Source organism: Acipenser ruthenus, chromosome 4 (assembly GCF_902713425.1).
Source record: "Acipenser ruthenus chromosome 4, fAciRut3.2 maternal haplotype, whole genome shotgun sequence".
NCBI classification, from domain to species: domain Eukaryota; kingdom Metazoa; phylum Chordata; class Actinopteri; order Acipenseriformes; family Acipenseridae; genus Acipenser; species Acipenser ruthenus.
In genome coordinates, this window is record NC_081192.1 from 104,051,055 (window position 1) to 104,071,525 (window position 20,471).

Here is a 20,471-nt window from a genome sequence, read left to right on the forward strand (position 1 = left end):
TCAGATTTGATTACAACAGCTTTGCAATTGAAGGGTCATAAAAGGGCCTTTAAAATCACAGCTCAGCTTTTAAATTATTATTGTTTTTGTACTAGATCTATATGCTCAGAGCACCACCAGTATTAGACACAAACAGAAAGAGAAGAAAGCAAGCTGAGCCAGTAGGAGGAGCTGAAGAGACACAGATCAGACTGTCCGGATGTGCTCCAGTAGAAGCCAGACTGTTCGTTTGGAGCTCAGGTAGTTAGGCAAAGCAGGCACTTCATCCGAGGAAACTGGAAGGAAAACCTGTGCGTCTGTTCTGTGATAATTAAGCCACTACATATAATTATATATATGGCACTGCTTTCCACTTGATAAGGTTTCCTTCCATTGGTCTGCTGAAGATGGTGCATTGAGTTACTACACGTACCTTTCACTTTTCTGCTCGATGATTTTTTCAAAAGAATGGTCAGTTATCTGATGTGAAGATGTCAACAATGTTAAAGTTGTACAAAAACAGATTGCTATTAAATGTAATTTAAGGCCATCTGTAGTTTTTGTTGAAAGTCCCAAGGGTGGCCAAGTTGCAAAGACACTGAGAGAACATCCACTTAACTGGAGCACATTGAATTCTGAATGCTCTTCAGGGGTCACAATAATATACACATAGTGGTTCAAGCTGAGCTTGTGATCTTTGTAGTTTTTCTGCCTTTATTGAGATGAATTGGCATTAATAATGAACATGGAATGGCCTGAACTTCTCTGCAATGCAAGTCTTATTTTGCTTCCTTGCACTCATGGGTTTGTGTTGTAGCAAGATTAGCAGTTTGTCAGGCATCCACAGGATGGCTCTGTAGACTTGCTGTATGTTGATTGCAGTATGCTAGATTATTATTAAAGGATGACTAACCCTTTGTAGTAATTGAAACCGAATGATAAATCTATATCTTTTCAGTGTCGGACAGTGTTTATACTTCGCTCCATTGCAACTCGTCTTTTACCACTCTAAATTAAATGTAATCTATATAATATATATTTGGAAATACACTCACTGATAAAAGAAATAGGAGCATGCTGAAAGACATGTGCAGCAATGTTCTAAAGGCTCAAATAAATGTTCAAAGTTAAATAATCAAATGCCAAATACACTCACTGGCCAAAAAATGGCCACAAATGACAGCTCCTGGTGCATTGTTAGAGTGGAAACAGTTTCTGTGATTTCTGGGCATCAGTAGCATCGCAGTACATGGTTGATCTGTCATTACCCACTTGTGATGGAAGGTGTTCTTTCTGGTACAGTAGGGTTCCGGGAACTCGAGAGAATATCTTGATGCACACTTTGGTACCTTAAATATGCTCTAACCTTAATAATAATAATAATAATAATAATAATAATAATAATAATAATAATAATAATAATAATAATAATAGTAATAGTAATAGTAATAATAACAATAATTATAATAATAAAAAGCTTTTATTTCCTAAGTCCGGTGCATCACATGACATTCCACATGATCACATACATTTGCAAACTGCAAACTTTACTTGCATTCAAATAATTTGCTGTGGTTTCTGTTGATGGTTTGATGTTTTTTGCCTATCTGCCATGATCACAGACCCTTCCTGGATACTTCTCAACACACCTGGAGCCCTCTCTAGTCTGTTCTTGCTTACCACAATACTTTTCTTCTGTACGGTCATAGGTGTCTTTTTGGGCTGTCAGAGTACAGAGAGGGGGAGATGACGGAATTGCACATGATAAGTTCTATTCACTGGACCCAACAAACACGTTATTTGTAAAAATGTACTGGCTTGGCTTCCATGCATGGCTCTCTACATTTGTTCAATTTAGACAACTCTCCAAATCATTGCACTCGTCATTGTCTGCATATCAGAAAAAAACAACATGCACTACCATCTAATTCCTGTCCCCCAGTAGTACAAGTCTCTGGGGAATGCACATACCTGAGCAGTGTTTGGACAGCCACCTGAACACACCAGTAAGGTGGAGCCAGAGGCAAACCCCGGAAAGAAGGCTCTCCTGCAGATTTCCTTTCTGCCTGCCTTAAAGCTGCCATAGTGCTTGTTCTGGTTGCATCTGTGCAGGGGTATCTATTAGCTTCCATACGTTTGTATTAGAAAATATGCTTTTGTGGTGTTCTAGTTTATCATGAAGAAAAAGATGCTATTAAATGACTTTAAACAGTTAAACCCAGCCAGTTCCAACAGTGACTGTAAGCTAAATCAAGCCAAATTAAGGGTAAATGTGCTCTTGTCCTTCCTAGCCTGCTGTGGAAGTCCCCTTTGCCTGATTGTTTGTCTCTTTGCTATCTCTCTCTTCCCCCCTCCCACTTAAGTCATAATAGTTGTACAGTATTTCATGTTAGATTTCAAAGTGTCACATTTTTCAATTTGTCAGTTTATGGGAAAACTACAAAGTGGTATGTAATTCAATATGTTAATGTAACACTGAAAGTCCTAGAAAGGGACAGCCTGGTTTCTTCTTGCCCTGACGACAGTGGAGTGTTCTCAACCGCATCCCAACAAGGTCTTGGCAAAGACTAAAATTAGAACTGTAGCCTGTTGCTTTTCAAACGCCATACGGAAGAAGATTCAGCAGTTTTTTTGACTTTATGAAGCAAAATTAATTAATTTTATAGGGTGATCCAAAATGTTTGGCCATAGCTGTACTGTAAATATTTATTGCTACTGTATCTGTTACTGTAAAGTGATACAGAATAGATATGTAAAGTGTTTCTTCATACTGTTTTAGAATTGCAGCTGGAAAATGTAAGTAATATCCTGAAAACCTTACCTTTTAATGGCATTTGTTTGTCAACTAAGCTTCTTAATTTTACTAACAGTAACTTTGTCCTTGTCCTACAAAACATTGTATAAAAAAATAAAAACTACTCTCAGATATATTTCTTGTAATTGCTCGCAGTTCATGCTCCATATTTTAAACAAGGAGCTTGGCAGTACAGTACAGGGAGGGTCCAGTCTGTAAAGCCAGTTGAGAGGGCTGGCAGCTCACTGCAGCTTCCCCCAGCTTGTGGCACCCTGGTTATGTGTGTGGGAAGACATTCCCACCTGATGCAGTACATACAAACCCTGCCAGCAACACAGGCATGGCAGGCACTGCCACTGCAGTCCTGTGCTGAGGTCACAGATGCACTTACGAGTTGCACCCAATCAGAGGGCTGAATTGAACTTTTAAGCTGAGGGAACACAAAGCAACTTTTTCAGGAGCAGTGGTTTGAAGCCTGGTTCCAGGAGACATAGTTTTTGCTGTATCAAACCACAAGTCTCCCCTGGTGTGCTTTGCAATGGCCTGAAACCAAGTTCCAAGCCACAAAGTGGCTTCCTGTTCCCTCAGATTTAAATGTAGTGAGGTTTCAACAGAAGTTCATTTTGAACCTTGCATATGTAGACTAAGCATGATGCTGCTGCTAACTTGAGATATTGGAGGATCCTGCTAAAAAAAACAAAAACAAAAACATCTGCAAGCCTGTAGCTCGGGTTAGAAAACCAAAGACTGCATGTGTGAATTTCAGATATCTGAGACCAACATTTGATCTACCTGAAAACTAGATGGGGCCCTGCATTCTGAAATACGTTCCTCTTACAACGTGTTTGTGGACGTGTATAATATTAATCTTGCATTCAGAAGGTGCCAATGATAGATGCAGTGTTTCTTTTTTTTGTTTTTCAGGGCATTAAAGCTCGAGTCCTGGAAACATTTGTGATGCTTATACTGCTGGGGTTGCTTATTCTGGGAATAGTTTGGGTAGCGTCGGCTCTTATAGACAACGATGCAGCCAGTATGGAATCCTTGTATGGTAAGAGTTAATTTTAAATCTCCTCATGCAGGTAGTCTCTGCGTATTCACATCATCATGGAAACATGTATTTAATCAAGGTCAAATCAAATGTGTTGCGAATAACGAAGCTGGAGTGTGGTCTGTCAAGGACCTCCTCAGTCTTGTTCTGATGTGTTTTCATGTGTGTGTTTTTTTCATTTCCAGATCTTTGGGAGTTCTACTTGCCTTATTTGTATTCCTGTATTTCTTTAATGGGGGGTTTACTGCTTCTTTGTAAGTATTCCTTGTTTGAAATGTGGTCCTTTTGGTTTGCTCTTATAGTGAAATGCATACTTCTGAATAGAGAAATCTTCCATAGATAAAGCACAGGTGGGTTCTGTGGCTTTGAGAAACGCAGTGTGGTGATAATTGTATTTAGCAGTCTGTCACAATGTGTTCCGTTTACCTGGGCACAGTCACCTGTTTTATCTACATCTGGCATTAGTGGATATTGTGTGCTTTATGGGTAAATAACCATTATGTATGTAGGTATGTATGTACAGACGTGCTCAAATTTGTTGGTACCCTTACAGCTCATTGAAATAATGCTTCATTCCTCCTGAAAAGTGATGAACTTAAAAGCTATTTTATCATGTATACTTGCATGCCTTTGGTATGTCATAGAATAAAGCAAAGAAGCTGTGAAAAGAGATGAATTATTGCTTATTCTACAAAGATATTCTAAAATGACCTGGACACATTTGTTGGTACCCCTTAGAAAAGATAATAAATAATTGGATTATAGTGATATTTCAAACTAATTAGTTTCTTTAATTAGTATCACACATGTCTCCAATCTTGTAATCAGTCATTCAGCCTATTTAAATGGAGAAAAGTTGTCACTGTGCTGTTTGGTATCACTGTGTGCACCACACTGAACATGGACCAGAGAAAGCAAAGGAGAGAGTTGTCTGAGGAGATCAGAAAGAAAATAATAGACAAGCATGGTAAAGGTAAAGGCTACAAGACCATCTCCAAGCAGCTTGATGTTCCTGTGACAACAGTTGCAAATATTATTAAGAAGTTTAAGGTCCATGGAACTGTAGCCAACCTCCCTGGGCGCGGCCGCAAGAGGAAAATTGACCCTAGATTGAACAGAAGGATAGTGCGAATGGTAGAAAAAGAACCAAGGATAACTGCCAAAGAGATACAAGCTGAACTCCAAGGTGAAGGTACGTCAGTTTCTGATCGCACCATCCATCGCTTTTTGAGCGAAAGTGGGCTCCATGGAAGAAGACCCAGGAGGACTCCACTTTTGACAGAAAAACATAAAAAAGCCAGACTGGAATTTGCTAAAATGCATATTGACAAGCCACAATCCTTCTGGGAGAATGTCCTTTGGACAGATGAGTCAAAACTGGAGCTTTTTGGCAAGTCACATCAGCTCTATGTTCACAGACGAAAAAATGAAGCTTTCAAAGAAAAGAACACCATACCTACAGTGAAACATGGAGGAGGCTCGGTTATGTTTTGGGGCTGCTTTGCTGCGCCTGGCACAGGGTGCCTTGAATCTGTGCAGGGCACAATGAAATCAAGACTATCAAGGCATTCTGGAGCGAAACGTACTGCCCAGTGTCAGAAATCTCTGTCTCAGTCGCAGGTCATGGGTCCTCCAACAGGATAATGACCCAAAACACACAGCTAAAAGCATCCAAGAATGGATAAAAACAAAACATTGGACTATTCTGAAGTGGCCTTCTATGAGTCCAGATCTGAATCCTATCGAACATCTATGGAAAGAGCTGAAACTTGCAGTCTGGAGAAGGCACCCATCAAACCTGAGACAGCTGGAGCAGTTTGCTCAGGAAGAGTGGGCCAAACTACCTGTTAACAGGTGCAGAAGTCTCATTGAGAGCGACAGAAAACGTCTGATTGCAGTTATTGCCTCTAAAGGTTGTGCAACAAAATATTAGGTTAGCGGTCCCATCATTTTTGTCCATGCCATTTTGATTTGTTTTATTATTTACAATATTATGTTGAATAAAAAATCAAAAGCAAAGTCTGATTTCTATTAAATATGGAATAAACAATGGTGGATGCCAATTACTTTTGTCAGTTTCAAGTTATTTCAGAGAAAATTGTGCATTCTTTGTTTTTTGTGGAGGGGTACCAACAAATTTGAGCACGTATGTATGTAAGTATGTATGTGTTTTGATGAAGAATCTTACCAACATCCCAACCAGAAAATAATTTGGAATAATTAGTTTAATTTTCTTTCTATTGTAACAGAATGGCAGATTGATGATTATTAGAAGCTCAATTACATGAAACAGCGTATTCAGTGTTGTAATGTGTTTTGGTCACATAGTCTATATATGTACAATATGTGTGAAGGTTTCCTTTTGTTCTACAAACCTACATCAATCTTAATTTTAGCCTTTAACTTGAATCTATGTTTTTATAAGGTAATGCCCTGTGATTTAATGTTTGCAAGAAAGTTGGATTTGAAAACTAAATATTGCCTGTTTTTTTCTGTTCTCATCTTTTGATGTGTTCAGTATGCACACCTGTGGGCCTTTCCAGGATGTTTACAGTCATGGGACAGTTGCTGGTAAAGCCAACAGTAAGTAGCCAGACCGTGTACAGCTCTGTTCTCGCTGGTTAATAATAATGTTTGTTCTCTGCATCAGAGATTTCTTGTACCCTTTGCTACATATACAGTATGGCCCAATGAGTTATTAATATGTATGTGTTTTTTTTTTTTAAAGAATAAATACAGTATGATATTCTTGAAATGGTAATATAGTGATGTTTGCTTCTTTACTTCTTCCACCCCAATTATTACCATCATTTTGACAAGGTTATGAAGCTGAAAAATATTAGATGACCAACAAGAAGCTGTACTCCTTTATCTAACAGATTCATTGAGTTCTGCAGAAAATATAACTGTCTACATCAGCAACGCTACTGTGACTTTGTAGACAAGAAATCAAAACAATGTGTGTGCCTTTTTGAAAACAGCACATTTAATATGGAAACAGCATTGTGCTGATATGGAAGCTGTGCAGTGATGATTACAGATCCATCCTTTTAATCAGAGTATCATGGCATATTGCTAGAGAATATGGTACTGTAGGTGATGCTTTAGATAAGCTGCACCAAGTTTCTTTGCTTTTCCTCTTAAGGACTAGATTTAAATCCAGCTGAAAACCAGAATTGACAGCGACTGACCGTGTCCTGAAGGGCGTAACAGTTCTGCAATCTGTTCAGACTGCATGAGCAAGCTGTTTCCTGCATATCAGAAACCATGACGCACTGATGCTAAATCAGCCATCAAGGCATGGGGATCTGGAGCATGAGAGATATATCAGTGTCTAATTGGCACCGCGGCAGTATCTGCCCACCTGGCTGGGGTCAAGGGGGGTGATGCTTCTGACCTTGGGTGTTGCATTCTCTTTTGTCAAGGGCTGAAACTCCTTGGCTGCACATAGCAGTTCATACAACCTGACAAGAACGGGGATGCAGCTACTGCCATTTCTCTCTCATTTCAACTTTCAGATTCTGGAAGACCTGGATGAGCAAATTTACTGCATCCATTTACAAGAGGAAGCACTTCAAAGGAGATTAAACGGTACGTCACCGCAAATATGCCAACACGTTCTTGGAAAGCGAATAGCTCATTGGGTGTGAGGGAACACTGAGAAAGTCAATTAATTGGCATTGATGAATGACATCATTTTATTAAGACATTAAAGACTCTTCTGCCTGTTTATTATTCCCCAACTTTGTAATATAAAGTTTAAAAACTAAATTGTTATTACATGTAAGAAGAAAACTCAGTATTGTAGTAGTACACCATTTTATACTGTTTTATTGAATAACCAGATGTGTGCCACATTGCATTATATACAAAGTGAACAATAGTAAAAGATGTAATATGAATGACATTGTGACCAAGCCCTAGCCCTGGTTATATTTCTCTTTTTAAGATGTTTATTTTTTTATTTTACTGACTTCATTCTTTTGGTATTAATCCAGCTTGCCCTCTTTTTAAAAAAAAAAAAAAAAAAAAAAAAAAAAAAGCACTGCTACTGTAACTGCTGCTGTTCAATCTGCATTTCAGTTACGTATTCCCATGGATACTTTACCCATTTTTATTTCATAAAACATGAAGCAATATAAAATAAGACCATTTGTCTTGGTTGATGCATTGATGTATCGGTGGTTTTGGAAAACAATGTATTGATGGTAAAAAATGAGGCATCGTCCCAGTCTTAATATAACACTTAATAATTTCACTGCCAATGCATTTCCAATACCATACACACATGTGCTTCCCAGTTTTACAGTACAGGGTCCATTTTGAACCTTTCAGAATTACAGATTTCAATTTGCAGATACATTATGAATGTTGTTGTGTTCAAGAATACATTTCACACAGATTCAAACAGAAATGCTATAGAGTGATTTATGAGAGGTTTTACATACCTGGAAATATTCCAAGTCCTAAGCAAAATGAACTGAAAGCGAGATATGATAATAAATGTGTCTTTTATTACTTGCAGCATTAAAATAGGACACGAGCTCCCCCGGTGGTTTTCTGGCAGTGTAGTTTTTACATACCTTTATCCAGCATTGACCATCTTGTAACTAGATTTCTGTAGGCTAGGTTTCATTTATTTGTCATGTTTGATGTGCTGTCACTCAGTACCTGAAACAAATTCTCCTAACCTGTATGTATGTTCTGCTTTACAAACACAGCTGCCGTTTTGAAAGGGGCTCAGTCCCATGCTACAATTTGAGAAATGGACACATACACAGTTCATGTCAGGACATTCAGAAAAATCAGACATTTCCGATATAACTGCATTAACAAAACAAGCAACACAAAAAAGTGCCACAATAACCTGGTGTTTATATTACATATTCACAGGCATGTCTGCAATACAGCTTTTGATCTGACAGTATCTGCAGGCTAGTAGCCGTTGTATGCACTTACTATGCTCTCTGTGTGACGATCCGATAAATTTAGTGCTGCTCTGCAAATGATCGCTTCCAGTTACTCATAATAATGTGAAGCTCATGCTTCGTACCTGTGTGAAATACTTAATTCCCAACTGATTCATTTTATTAAAGGCACAGATCCAGATTGTGTCCGGTTCAACATGCGCAGGCATTCGGATAAATAGGACATTCAAATAATAACCGCATCAACACAATCAGAACGATTATCAATAAATTACTTCTAGTGAGTAGAAAGTGTATTTATTTCTATTCATACAAATCTATATTTTCACAGCAACAATACTGTTCATTCCATTCCATATTCTGTAGATCCAGGTTCTGCACTGTACCCAATATAAGCAGCCATTGGGGGATGTTTACTATAATGGAAATAATTAATGCATATTTTATTATCAAAAAGCCAGTCAGACTCTGCTTGCCACATTTTGTATCTTGCCCAGCACTATCCAAATGGATTACACAATCTTATAGTGAAGTAAGCACATAAACATAAACCTTCCTTTTGAAAGTATGGGTCCGCCTCCAGAAAAGAAACTGACATTTTCAGATGCCAAAAACATTTAGTTACCTTGTTTTTCTACATGCTTCGTATACGATGGATATTCTGATAAATATTTAACCCAGAGGGAACTTAATGTTCTGTGAACTTGAATACAGAGAGAGAGAGAGAGAGACAAGCCTTTTAGCAGGCTAGCTTCATACCCTAGTGTTTGATATCCCGGCATCTTCCTTGCATCTAAAAAATCATAGCATATGAAGTATTTGGACACTAGCCAAACCCACTTTTTAATATCAAGTCAAGCGAGCAACCAAGTGTGCAGATGTAAGTAAATAAAAAGACGAGTTTGTATTTAAAATGGGGAGGTAAGCAAGATTTCCCAGTTGATAAGAAAAGGAGATTGCTTTACTATTTGTAGGCTACACCTATTCTCTATAGGAGTTCTGTTTGGTAGATTTGCGTTTAATACCAAACAACTGAAGATTGGCTTGCTGCAATGCTTTGAAGGCCTGATGCAGTAATTGTAATCTCTTCTTTATCAGCTGGCCTTGTTTGATCTTTCTTTGCCACTGAGTTTTCTTTTCCCTGCATTTGAAAACATCACGATATGCTGTACAGTGTGTTCAGCGTGCTTTGGCCTCTCTTGGCATCTCTGCTAGATTGTTGTGTTTGTCTAGAGTTCAGCATGGCATGATGGGTGGTGCTGTTGTCTGTTTCTCTATTAACTGGACTGACATGAGTAGTGATACAACACTGCTGGAATGGTGGAGTGTTCAAAACACATACTAACCTAGTCCCCGTTCGAATCGTGTGGATATCAGTCTGATGCTGATGGAAACATACGGGACAGATTTCAAATCGCTTTCATCTCAATCCCAGTTGCACAGTAGAATCCAGGCATATGATACATTTTGAACACGGTGCAGCCTGAAGAGGATAGCCTCTGGGTCAATATTTTGTCAAATGAAAGTGACAGAAATGTTTTGTAGGAATACAATATATAAGTAACATGTCAGGCTTTTACATCCGTTTAACATTTCTGCACTGCATACTGTAACTAGAATAGAGTATGGTGGAACTGCACTACCCCAAATCTGTGCCTTTGTGTGCAGTGCACACCTGCCTCTCGTGCTAAAACAACACCAATAACATTACTGGCTTAATATCCTCTTCAGCTTCCAAGACGCATAACAGACTTTAACTTTGATCAGTAGACACTTCTTTCAGCACATTGTCCCTCTGTGCAGCTGCCCTGTTGCCAGAGTATAAATCGAAATTACACCTCTGCTCAAGTTCCAGCTACTCCTCCAGGTTCTCCAGGGATCGTGCTTCATGCTGCTGGTGAAGGTGCACCCTTGCATTGATTTAGACTACTCAGTAATACAGTGAGGGCAAGGGTTTAATAAAACATATGCATAGTTCAGACCCAGGTCCTTCAGCGTATTCATTTTGAGGGGTAATTGAAAGATTATGCAAGGTACATGTATTATATAAAGACCAAGCGTGAATCTACGATTTTATACTGTATAAAAAAGTAAAGTGGAATTTGACACCCCTTTTCTAAATGTCCTCTTTCAGCTACCAGATTGCACTGTTTACTATGCAAACATTCTATTAACAACAAAAAAGGTTAGAACATGGTTCTTTCCGCTATAGTAACTGGTTTATCACACATCCGTGTCAGATTATATGCTTCAAAGCATTCACTCATCTATTTTTGCATTACATACATGATGGACCGTGGCTAATGATATGTCAGACAACAGTGGGTGTTTATTACTTTTATTATGTCCTATTCATGGCAACTCTCACAGGTTTGTCAATACAGAACTGCAAAGGAGAAGTGAAAAGATCATGTATTTGTAACTATGCCTTACATACACATAGTAATGAAGGCTTTTTTGGACAGCTATTTTTTTTTTACATTTATTTTAGCACATCCTGATAACATTGTAAAAATAAGTTGTTATTGGTTGGCATAATTATTATGTGAGCTTTTGTAAAAATCGGATCACAATTAAAACCGATTAAGGAAAAGGATTCCGGAATATTAAATGATGTAACCCCTTAAAGGGTGGACTTTAAAAGGAGGAATTCATGTCATAGACATGCATTGAGATCACATAACATGAAACTAACCAAAACCCCAACAAAATGCACAAATTACCGCGCATTTCTATGCTTCTATTCATTGTCCCCTTATTAGAGTAAACTGCAATTGGGTTTTCTTTTTGCCAGTTTTTTTTATTTTTTGTAATGTTGTATCAAGAGCTGGGTGTTATTGCTCGGAGAATATGTGTGAATTTCCAGTACCTCCTTCTGCCTTTGCATCTGTACTTTTTTAATACGTTCGACGATGCAGATCAGTAAATCGATTGAGCTCAAGTATGACGAGTGAAATCCAGGTTCTTACCTCAAGTCACTAAACAAACAATGACTGCATTTCACTTACTAATAGGTGATCTGATTTCCATTTTGTTATGAGACCACGCAATAGGACAATGCAATAGCTGCGAAGTTTGGCAGCCAATGCTTGGGAGTAATAATGTGACTTATTCCTTCAAACACAGACGGAACAAAATAACATATCCTGTTCCACATTTTCACTGTTTTATGATATAGGTCTTACCAGTTCAAATTTGCATTAGTGGTTGCAATACAAATTTTGCCAAGATACTAATAAGACAAAGTGCTGTTAGTTATTTTAAATTTTTGTGTTTCTTCTCCCTGAATCCAAAGAGATGGGGTGTGGTAGGATGAAAAAAGACTTTTGATCAAAGTTAATGGCTCTTCACCTCTGTAACAAAAAAAGGTGTTATTTTTATTGCACGCTAGTAACAGTGCAACACTGAACTAATTGGTGTTGCTCTGCCAATCCCCCGGAGGGGATGCAAATAGATACTCTTCCACTTTACTTTGAGGACTCAAACCATACTTCAGGGCTGGAAGAAAAACAGAGTATAACAGATACATTAACCTTAAATGAGGTGCTTTGTGGTTTTCCTGGAGAATCCCTTTCTATTTTTTCCTGACGAGTCGAAGCATGTAGCGTCTACCACAAGATCTGTTCTCTAGACGGCTCTGACACGACTCGTTTTGTATCAATGTTTGAAATCATAGTATAATCCATTAAAGTAGGATTATCAATCTGTCGGGGCCCCTAGAACAGGATCTGAGTTTAATAGGTGTGTACAAAATCCCACAAGAAAGTACGGGTTTGTTTTGTACTTAAAAAATTAAAAAAGACAAGTGGAAACCCAGACCATTTCTTTTTTAAAAACAGGACTGAGTGGTCGTGTTGAAAAGACTAAACCATACTGTAATAAATTAAGTTATTTATGCAATTATATCTGAACATAACCTTGTACATTCAATACAGTAGTTCATCTAGTATATGTCTGTCTGTTTTTGTATCTGTGTAATATAATTAAATGTGTCTGCACACTGTGTTTTGCTCACTGTATGAGAAGTTAGCACACTGTTTTGCTCACTGTATGAGAAGTTAGCACACTGTTTTGCTCACTGTATGAGAAGTTAGCACACTGTTTTGCTCATTGTATGAGAAGTTAGCTCACTGTTTTGCTCACTGTATGAGAAGTTAGCACACTGTTTTGCTCATTGTATGAGAAGTTAGCTCACTGTATGAGAAGTTAGCACACTGTTTTGCTCACTGTATCAGAAGTTAGTTCATATTGGCACATCTTCTAGGTAGACTGTGTTTATATCTACCCTCCTAATGTAATTCTCTCACATGCCAGGGTTTTTGTATTTTGAAAATCAGAATCAAATATTCCAGACATGTGTCACTGTGTGTTGTTTTTTTGTTTTTGGTATGTATAGTATGTTTACATTGTGTTTTTGCATTTTTTAGGGATGACCTCACATTCCCAAAACAACCCAGTAGATCTGCAACAGGAGCTGGACAGCGTAAGAAGCATGAAAAATAAACTGGGTGAGCCGTTTCTTACTGTTCACGAAGCATAGTCAAGATGGGTATTAAATAAACTGGGTGAGCAGTTTCTTACTATCCACGAAGCATAGTCAAGATGGGTATTAAATAAACTGGGTGAGCCGTTTCTTACTATCCACGAAGCATAGTCAAGATGGGTATTAAATAAACTGGGTGAGCCGTTTCTTACTATCCACGAAGCATAGTCAAGATGGGTATTAAATAAACTGGGTGAGCCGTTTCTTACTGTCCACGAAGCATAGTCAAGATGGGTATTAAATAAACTGGGTGAGCCGTTTCTTACTATCCACGAAGCAGTCAAGATGGGTATTAAATAAACTGGGTGAGCCGTTTCTTACTGTCCACGAAGCATAGTCAAGATGGGTATTAAATAAACTGGGTGAGCCGTTTCTTACTATCCACGAAGCAGTCAAGATGGGTATTAAAGCAGCCGTGTCTCTTTGAATATTATTGTTTATGAAGGGAGTTGTTTTCCTCGGTCACGGAGGCGGAATTCATTTGTTCTTTTTTTTCTAGAATCCTTTTAGCTATATTTTTAATTAAGGAAACTACATCTGAGCCTGGGGTGGAATTGGCATAGTGGCACTTAAGATATTGGACAAAACCTTTCAATGATGTTTATTAAGTACATGGTGCAAACAAAATAATTCCAGTATAATATTACCTAATATATATGTGTTGCTATAATTGTGTTGGTCTCCGGATTCTCCAATATATGAAAAACGGACACATTATGGTAAAGTTGAATTTCATTTTTTTTGGTAATTTATTTTAAGATATTGTCGAAAAATATTTATCAAACACTCTTTGCAGATACTGCAATGCTGTACTTCCAGGTCAACTTCCTAAACTCACATGAAGGAATGAAGTCCCTATTGAAAACCTGTTCGTCATAAGAAAAGCAGGGATTTGTACTCACTTGGTACTTTCTTTTTACTGATACTGGTACCAATGATGCTGCTCTCTTTGGTTTGGTTTTGTCAAAATGCATCACATTCCCAGACAAACTGGCCCTGGCCGACCCCCTCTAGTGTTGCACTTCTGGAACGCAGATTTCCAAAATACCTGTTGTAATTCCATCTGGCCGTTCCGCCATTGGTCTAGTATCATTTTTTTAAGCATCACTGCCCATTTGTACTGTGAAGTATTCAATTACTTTGGACATTAGAACCTGGTCTGGTAAAATCACCGGATATTAGGTCTGACATCTGATACATAAATTGACAAAGTTCTCAGTGTGTAAACCTCTTTGTTACTACATATCTCCTGCGAGGAAGTCTAAAATATGTTCCTCTTCTCCTACAGAAAGGCGGAAGAAAGCTTCTGCATGGGAGAAGAATTTGGTGTATCCTGTTGTCATGTTAATACTCCTGGCTGGAACAGTAAGCATTGTATTTTTGTTTTTTTCTTACTCTTTTTGAATAGCAAGATATTTTATGTAAGTAGAGGTATCCTATTGATAGGATACACTTTGTATTTTAAGGCTGCGTGGCGGAAAAGGTCACTGTAGTCGGATGGTTTAGGGGGACGTTTTCTTTATTTTCATGCATTTGTATTTTTAATGTTCAAGGGTTAGTAACTTTGCTGGAACCATGAAGTCATTTTAGTTTAAATGTGTTCTGTTAATATGACCAACTTTCGTTTTTTGTTTTTATTACAGACAATTTCAGTCCTTCTGGTTGTGTTCAACATCCTCTATTTGTTAGTTGATGAAACTGCTATGCCAAGGGGATCAAAGGTAAATAATACAAAGGTACACAGCATAGGCTGTTCTCTCTGTTTAATCGCAATGCTGACCAGTTCATTATGGTGTGACTCTGCTTGTTTTGAAACTTTGTTTAAATACCGGGTATGCTTAGATGCATTGAAGTTAAAAAGCCAGAAGTTGTATATTATCTGATTTAAGATTTTTCTTTTCTTATCAGATATTTCATCAGTGTCAGCATGTTTGTTTTTTGTTTTTTACCATTAAGAATCATTTCACAGTACCTTGCAGATCAAACACTAGACATGTTATTGATTTGCAAAATGTACACAAAGTGTAATGTGTTCAGCCAAATATATACTTGGCATTAGTTAGGAATCTAAGTGCAAAATGTATTGTGCGTTTAAAATTGCACAGTGTGTTCCACATTCCATAGTTGCAGTAAGAAGCTTTGTATCTTCAGTTAATAGTTAAATTTTTTTATTGTATGGGTTGTAAAAACATAATCTCTCTGGATTGTGATTCTGCGATAATTCAGATTTTAATGAAAAAATAAATAAAAAGGAAATTATTTTTTATTTCTATTAAGTGTATCTCATCCAGGGCCATTGCATTCAAATTTCACAGTGCCATAGATCTAGTCATTTTCACCTGTTGCAAATCCAAATGCTAAGTGGAGCGCCTGTGAGTTCTTTCTTTACAGTAAACACATCTGTTTCGGGCTGCATCTAGAACTCGGGTCCATGTGAACTTTTTGTAATTGTAACTAAATAGGTCTTATTTCTGTCTCTCTTTGCAGTACCTTTTCCGAACATTCATTTTTTTTCGTTTATTTAACTGTATTTTTTTTGGCATGACCCACATGAGAAAATCCCCTAAATTACACATGTCATAAGTGATGTCAGCTTCTTGACAGCGCTGTTTGGTAAATGGTTATATGTTTGAAGAGCTGGATGCATTCCATTGCTCTGATCTCCTGTCATGTGTCTGAGGTGTCCTCTTTAAAGCTAATCAATAGAGCTCTCCGTTTGATAACCATCTTAACCCGACATGTTGCTGTGTTTTCTTAGTTGCTCATGCACTGCCTAGAGTTTGTGAAAGGTAATCGGATTGGAGGTGAACATTTTTGTGTTTTTGGTGTTTTGAGAAATAAAAAAAAAATACCAGACTGGTAATCCATATACCTCTGTGTGTGTGTGCGCTTATTATTATATATTATATTATATTATATACAACATAAAGAAAAGAAAACGAATTGTTTGTCATGTCTGTATTTGAATGTTATATTTTTGATATTGAGACCCTTTGGTTTGTATTGTATGTCATACTGTCTGTTGCTCTTACCAATGTAATAACACAATAATCAATAACAGAAGTGTTTCACTGCCTGTAACTAAGAGCAGTGACCTGATCAAGTTCTGTTGGAGGCTGTATTTTTGGAACAACTAACTCATTTGATACCATATATTGAATATATGACAAATCTCATCAAGATGACCTTTTGAATGGATGGGTAATTTCATTTTTTTTTTTTTTTTTAAATACATTTTTGCCCACTCTTTTAAGTGCAGAACATGTCCAACTCGCTCACTTAAACCCTTTTTAAATTTACTTTATCTTTTTGTAACGTTTCCTGCAGATATATTTTGTACCTTTTAAAGAGTGTGATTAATTAGTTCCTGTTTTGTGTCGTCACCACCTGGTTGTTGAACGTCATTTATTGTAAACTAAATCCCTTCATTGTTGTGTTCTTAGCAATTGCTTCTGAATATGTTGAGCTTAATATGAGGAAATCACATTTGTTTGCCCTTTATTGTCAGATATCGTTGAGCTTAAAGTATATTCAGATTCTTTGTTGGCAAGAGGTATCAGATCTTTTGTGCTGTTCATGTCTCAAAAACAGCAACCTGTGTTTCATATCTGAGTAATAAGATGACAGTTGCACAAAGACGTGAAAGAACATGTTCAAATTCAATAAATATACAGCTTACAACAAAGAACTTAAAAAACACACAAAATTAATTTTTAGCTTCATGCCGATGCATCAAAAGAAGCTGCTCCCCTTTTGGTTCATGTGGGTTTGAGCACCATGGACACTTCTAAATGTGCAGGTTTGTGTGGTAATCCCTGAAATAAAGAGCCAAGTTGCGTAATGTAAACGGCAGACAATGCCAAGAAGTCTTTCTTAGGAAATTATCTTGGGTAACGTTTTTAAGCATCCCTGTGAGAGGAGCGTATATGTTTTTGTAAGCCGCTATTTTAACTGCTAATATCTCACAGCCATGTTAGATGCCGACTTGGTATTTTCAGTGTATTGGAAACGGACGGTACCCTGGACTTTTGCCTCAGCACGGCTGCCATATAGGGGTTGTACAGTCCTATCACCTCTTCTAGGTTTCTAGAATAAGGACAGGGAACTTTCAGCTGTGTTCTCTGTGAAAAAGTATACCAGTCATTTGAAATTCTATAAGGTTTGTGTCTGGAGACATACTGCACAGAGCACACATGTTGCTTTTATATTGTTATTTTTTCAAAACAGCTGTGTGAGTTACCATTCTATGAACTGATCCTTTCAATTGGGTTGGGTTTGTACTTTTACTGAGAAATATAAAATAGTAAAAAAAAAACATGGCTTTTGTTCTTTTAGTATTGTTTGTTTTCACGGATTCTCTTTCTTTTTTTTTCAGGAGCAGGGGATTGGAAGTGCTTCCTTGTTCACATTTGGATTTGTGGGAGCAGCACTTGAAATTATCCTGATTTTGTATCCTTTCTGTTGTGTTCTGTGCGCTTGCTTTGTTTTGAAAAAGAAAAGATAGCTAAGAACTTTAAATAGAACCGTTACATTAGTATGTTACCCCAGACTTTGTTTTTATTTGTCCTTGATTTTCACAGCTATCTAATGGTGTCTTCTGTCGTTGGCTTCTATAGCCTGCGCGTCTTTGAGGAGCTCACGCCCAGGAAAGATGACACAACCATGACAACGGTAAGGTAGGCTCCAGGTGCTCCTATGGGCCTCGCGCTTTTCTTTTTTTTGCCCACCCAGACTAGCTGTCCTTCAGTAGTTGCCCTGAATGACTCATTTGCGTGGATCAATATTTGTTTGTGAGCTGCGTAAACACTAAGTGGAAGGTTTTCATGAAGCTGAATGAGTGGGAAAAGTTTGGTTTTCATGGTGCCCATTCATTTGTAAATAGCTAGGGATGGTGAGGCTTGTTAACTAGCCACAGCAGTTCAGTGAAAGGACTCTACAAATGAAAGAACCTGGTAATGAGCAACTTCAGAAGTACTAATTGCACAATCAGTGGAATCCGTTTAACTAGAAGAAGTGTGCGTGGTAAGGGACCTTTGGAAATAACGTGTTGCCTTACAAAACCATATGATAAAAAGTACGTGTCATAGTTCTAAGCTGAATATGTTTTATTTATATGTATTTTATAACAAAACTGCCACATTGAAACTATCCTACTTTCTGATTATAGCACCAACCCCCCCCATAGAGAAATACATAATAATAAAAAAAACAAAACCTGTCTAATCGGAGTTCTCAAAATGATCCTGTGCAACCTTGTCATAATTCTAAAGTATATATTAGTAATTAAACAAATTAATAAATCTCACAGTCTTCATCATCATATATAGTTACACAATGAACACAAACACGGTCTAAACAATGAATTCGCCACACTGCCCCCCCCCCCCCCCCCCCGGAATGATGTAGTAGTACTGAGCAAGATAAGAGTGTCTGTAATAGAAACTGTTGGATTCTACTCTGCTAGCTTTACATTGTCTCAGGAATTGTAAAGGTAATCATTTTGGGTATAAAACAAGTGACAGCTGAAATGAATGAGTGTGATATTGATTTGATTTCTTTACACTTGCTGTCAAATGTTAACCTTATTTTTCTCTGGTACATTATGTCATTCTGCCAAAGAGCATAACAAATATTTGTTATTGATATTACAAATATCAGTCTTGATTTATATCTCATATTGATCAAAAGACAGCGTCTTCTAACCTGGTTTTGTATTTTCTCTTGGAGAATCTGTATGAAATAGTATTTGCAGTTTTATTCAGATTTGGCTTTAAGTGCAAATGAAAACGCTAAAATGCTTAAATCGGTGTCTGCTTCAAGTGTAATTTGTAATCTCCATGTAGATAGGTACATTATGTAAATTGTTGCAGAGGGATTGGTTGGCGATCTAGGCTCTCCTTCGGTGCCACAAACTGTTTTGGATTCAAATGACCTGGTGGCAGTTTTTAATTTCTCAAGTCAAGGTGCTGTTTTGCATTATGAAGTGCGCCCAAAAAGGTTCTGCCAAAACAAACTAAGTGAAGCAAACTAAGTCAAACATTAGTGGATTGATTTTGCAGATGATCTACTAAACAAAGCTTGTTCTAAATAAGTCTAATTTCTCAGCAACCACCACATGTATCATTTTATAGCAATATAAAATGTTCTATATTAACATGCATGGTCTGTACTTATAAGTGATATTGCAAATTGTAGCTAAAGCGGTTTTTCTTTTATAAACAGATCATTGGCTGCTGTGTGTCTATCCTTGTGTTGAGTTCTGCATTGCCAGTTATGTCAAGAACCTTGGGTAAGTGCTTGCATAAATCCATTAAAATAGCATTGATTATTGGTGGATAATTGTCTCCTGCCTGTAATTTACAATAAGAGTCATGACAATGAAAATGATACCGCCATAGCTGGTTTATAAAGACATTAAATGCTGTACTCTTTAATGAACTCTTAACAGATTTTGTATTATTGCCATATATTTAGCCGTTTCAACATTTCAAGTTTGTGTAATTACAAAGACGCAGGAGTGCTACAGCTGTTCGTCTAGCAATTCCGGTGCCACCGTCTTGAGAAGCAGTAGCTCAGCAGCATTATTCATCTTGCATCTCAATACCTGCTTACTGCTGCTGGAGAACTGACTCACTTTGCAGACAGGAGGCAAGACTACCGCAGAGTTTACATTGTAGACTTGTGCCATAGCTGAGTCAACTCCAGCCAGAGCAAGCACCCACGAACTCCCAGTCCCTTGTCTACATTTATAATATATATATATATATATATATATATATATATATATATATATATATATATATACACATAATATACAGTTGTAGTCAAAAGTTTACATACCCCAATGGAAATTTTATAATTTCTAGAAATTTCTCAAAAACAAATAATTATAGGAAAAATATTCCGGACCAAAAGTTTTGCTTTTGTGAATGAGGAAAAAAAATCACAAGTAGATGTCTACAATTATTTTATTAAAGCATTTTTTTTGCAAAACTCCAAAAATGATCATTCAAAAGTATTCATACCCTTTGATGCTATGATAGTATTGTCTTCAAGCTGCTGGACATTTCAATATGATAATGCAGAACCCAATTCTAGAAAATGTTGGATTGTAGGTGAACATTCTTAATAGGATTAGGTATAAGATGATTGCTGTCATTAACAATAAGTCAATAT

At 37.3% G+C, this 20,471-nt stretch overlaps 1 protein-coding gene across 1 annotated transcript in view; it reads left to right on the forward strand.

The window, feature by feature from the left end:
* The window catches only part of LOC117400492 (limb region 1 protein homolog), a 57,708-nt gene that overhangs the window by 27,357 nt on the left and 9,880 nt on the right, over window positions 1-20,471 (forward strand). The window contains exons 6-15 of the mRNA XM_034000538.3: window positions 3,698-3,824; window positions 4,010-4,078; window positions 6,343-6,407; window positions 7,343-7,415; window positions 13,180-13,260; window positions 14,584-14,660; window positions 14,939-15,016; window positions 17,671-17,744; window positions 17,876-17,966; window positions 19,518-19,584. Of these exons, the coding sequence (XP_033856429.1) occupies window positions 3,698-3,824; window positions 4,010-4,078; window positions 6,343-6,407; window positions 7,343-7,415; window positions 13,180-13,260; window positions 14,584-14,660; window positions 14,939-15,016; window positions 17,671-17,744; window positions 17,876-17,966; window positions 19,518-19,584 (802 nt within the window). The remainder of the gene's footprint in view (window positions 1-3,697; window positions 3,825-4,009; window positions 4,079-6,342; window positions 6,408-7,342; window positions 7,416-13,179; window positions 13,261-14,583; window positions 14,661-14,938; window positions 15,017-17,670; window positions 17,745-17,875; window positions 17,967-19,517; window positions 19,585-20,471) is intronic.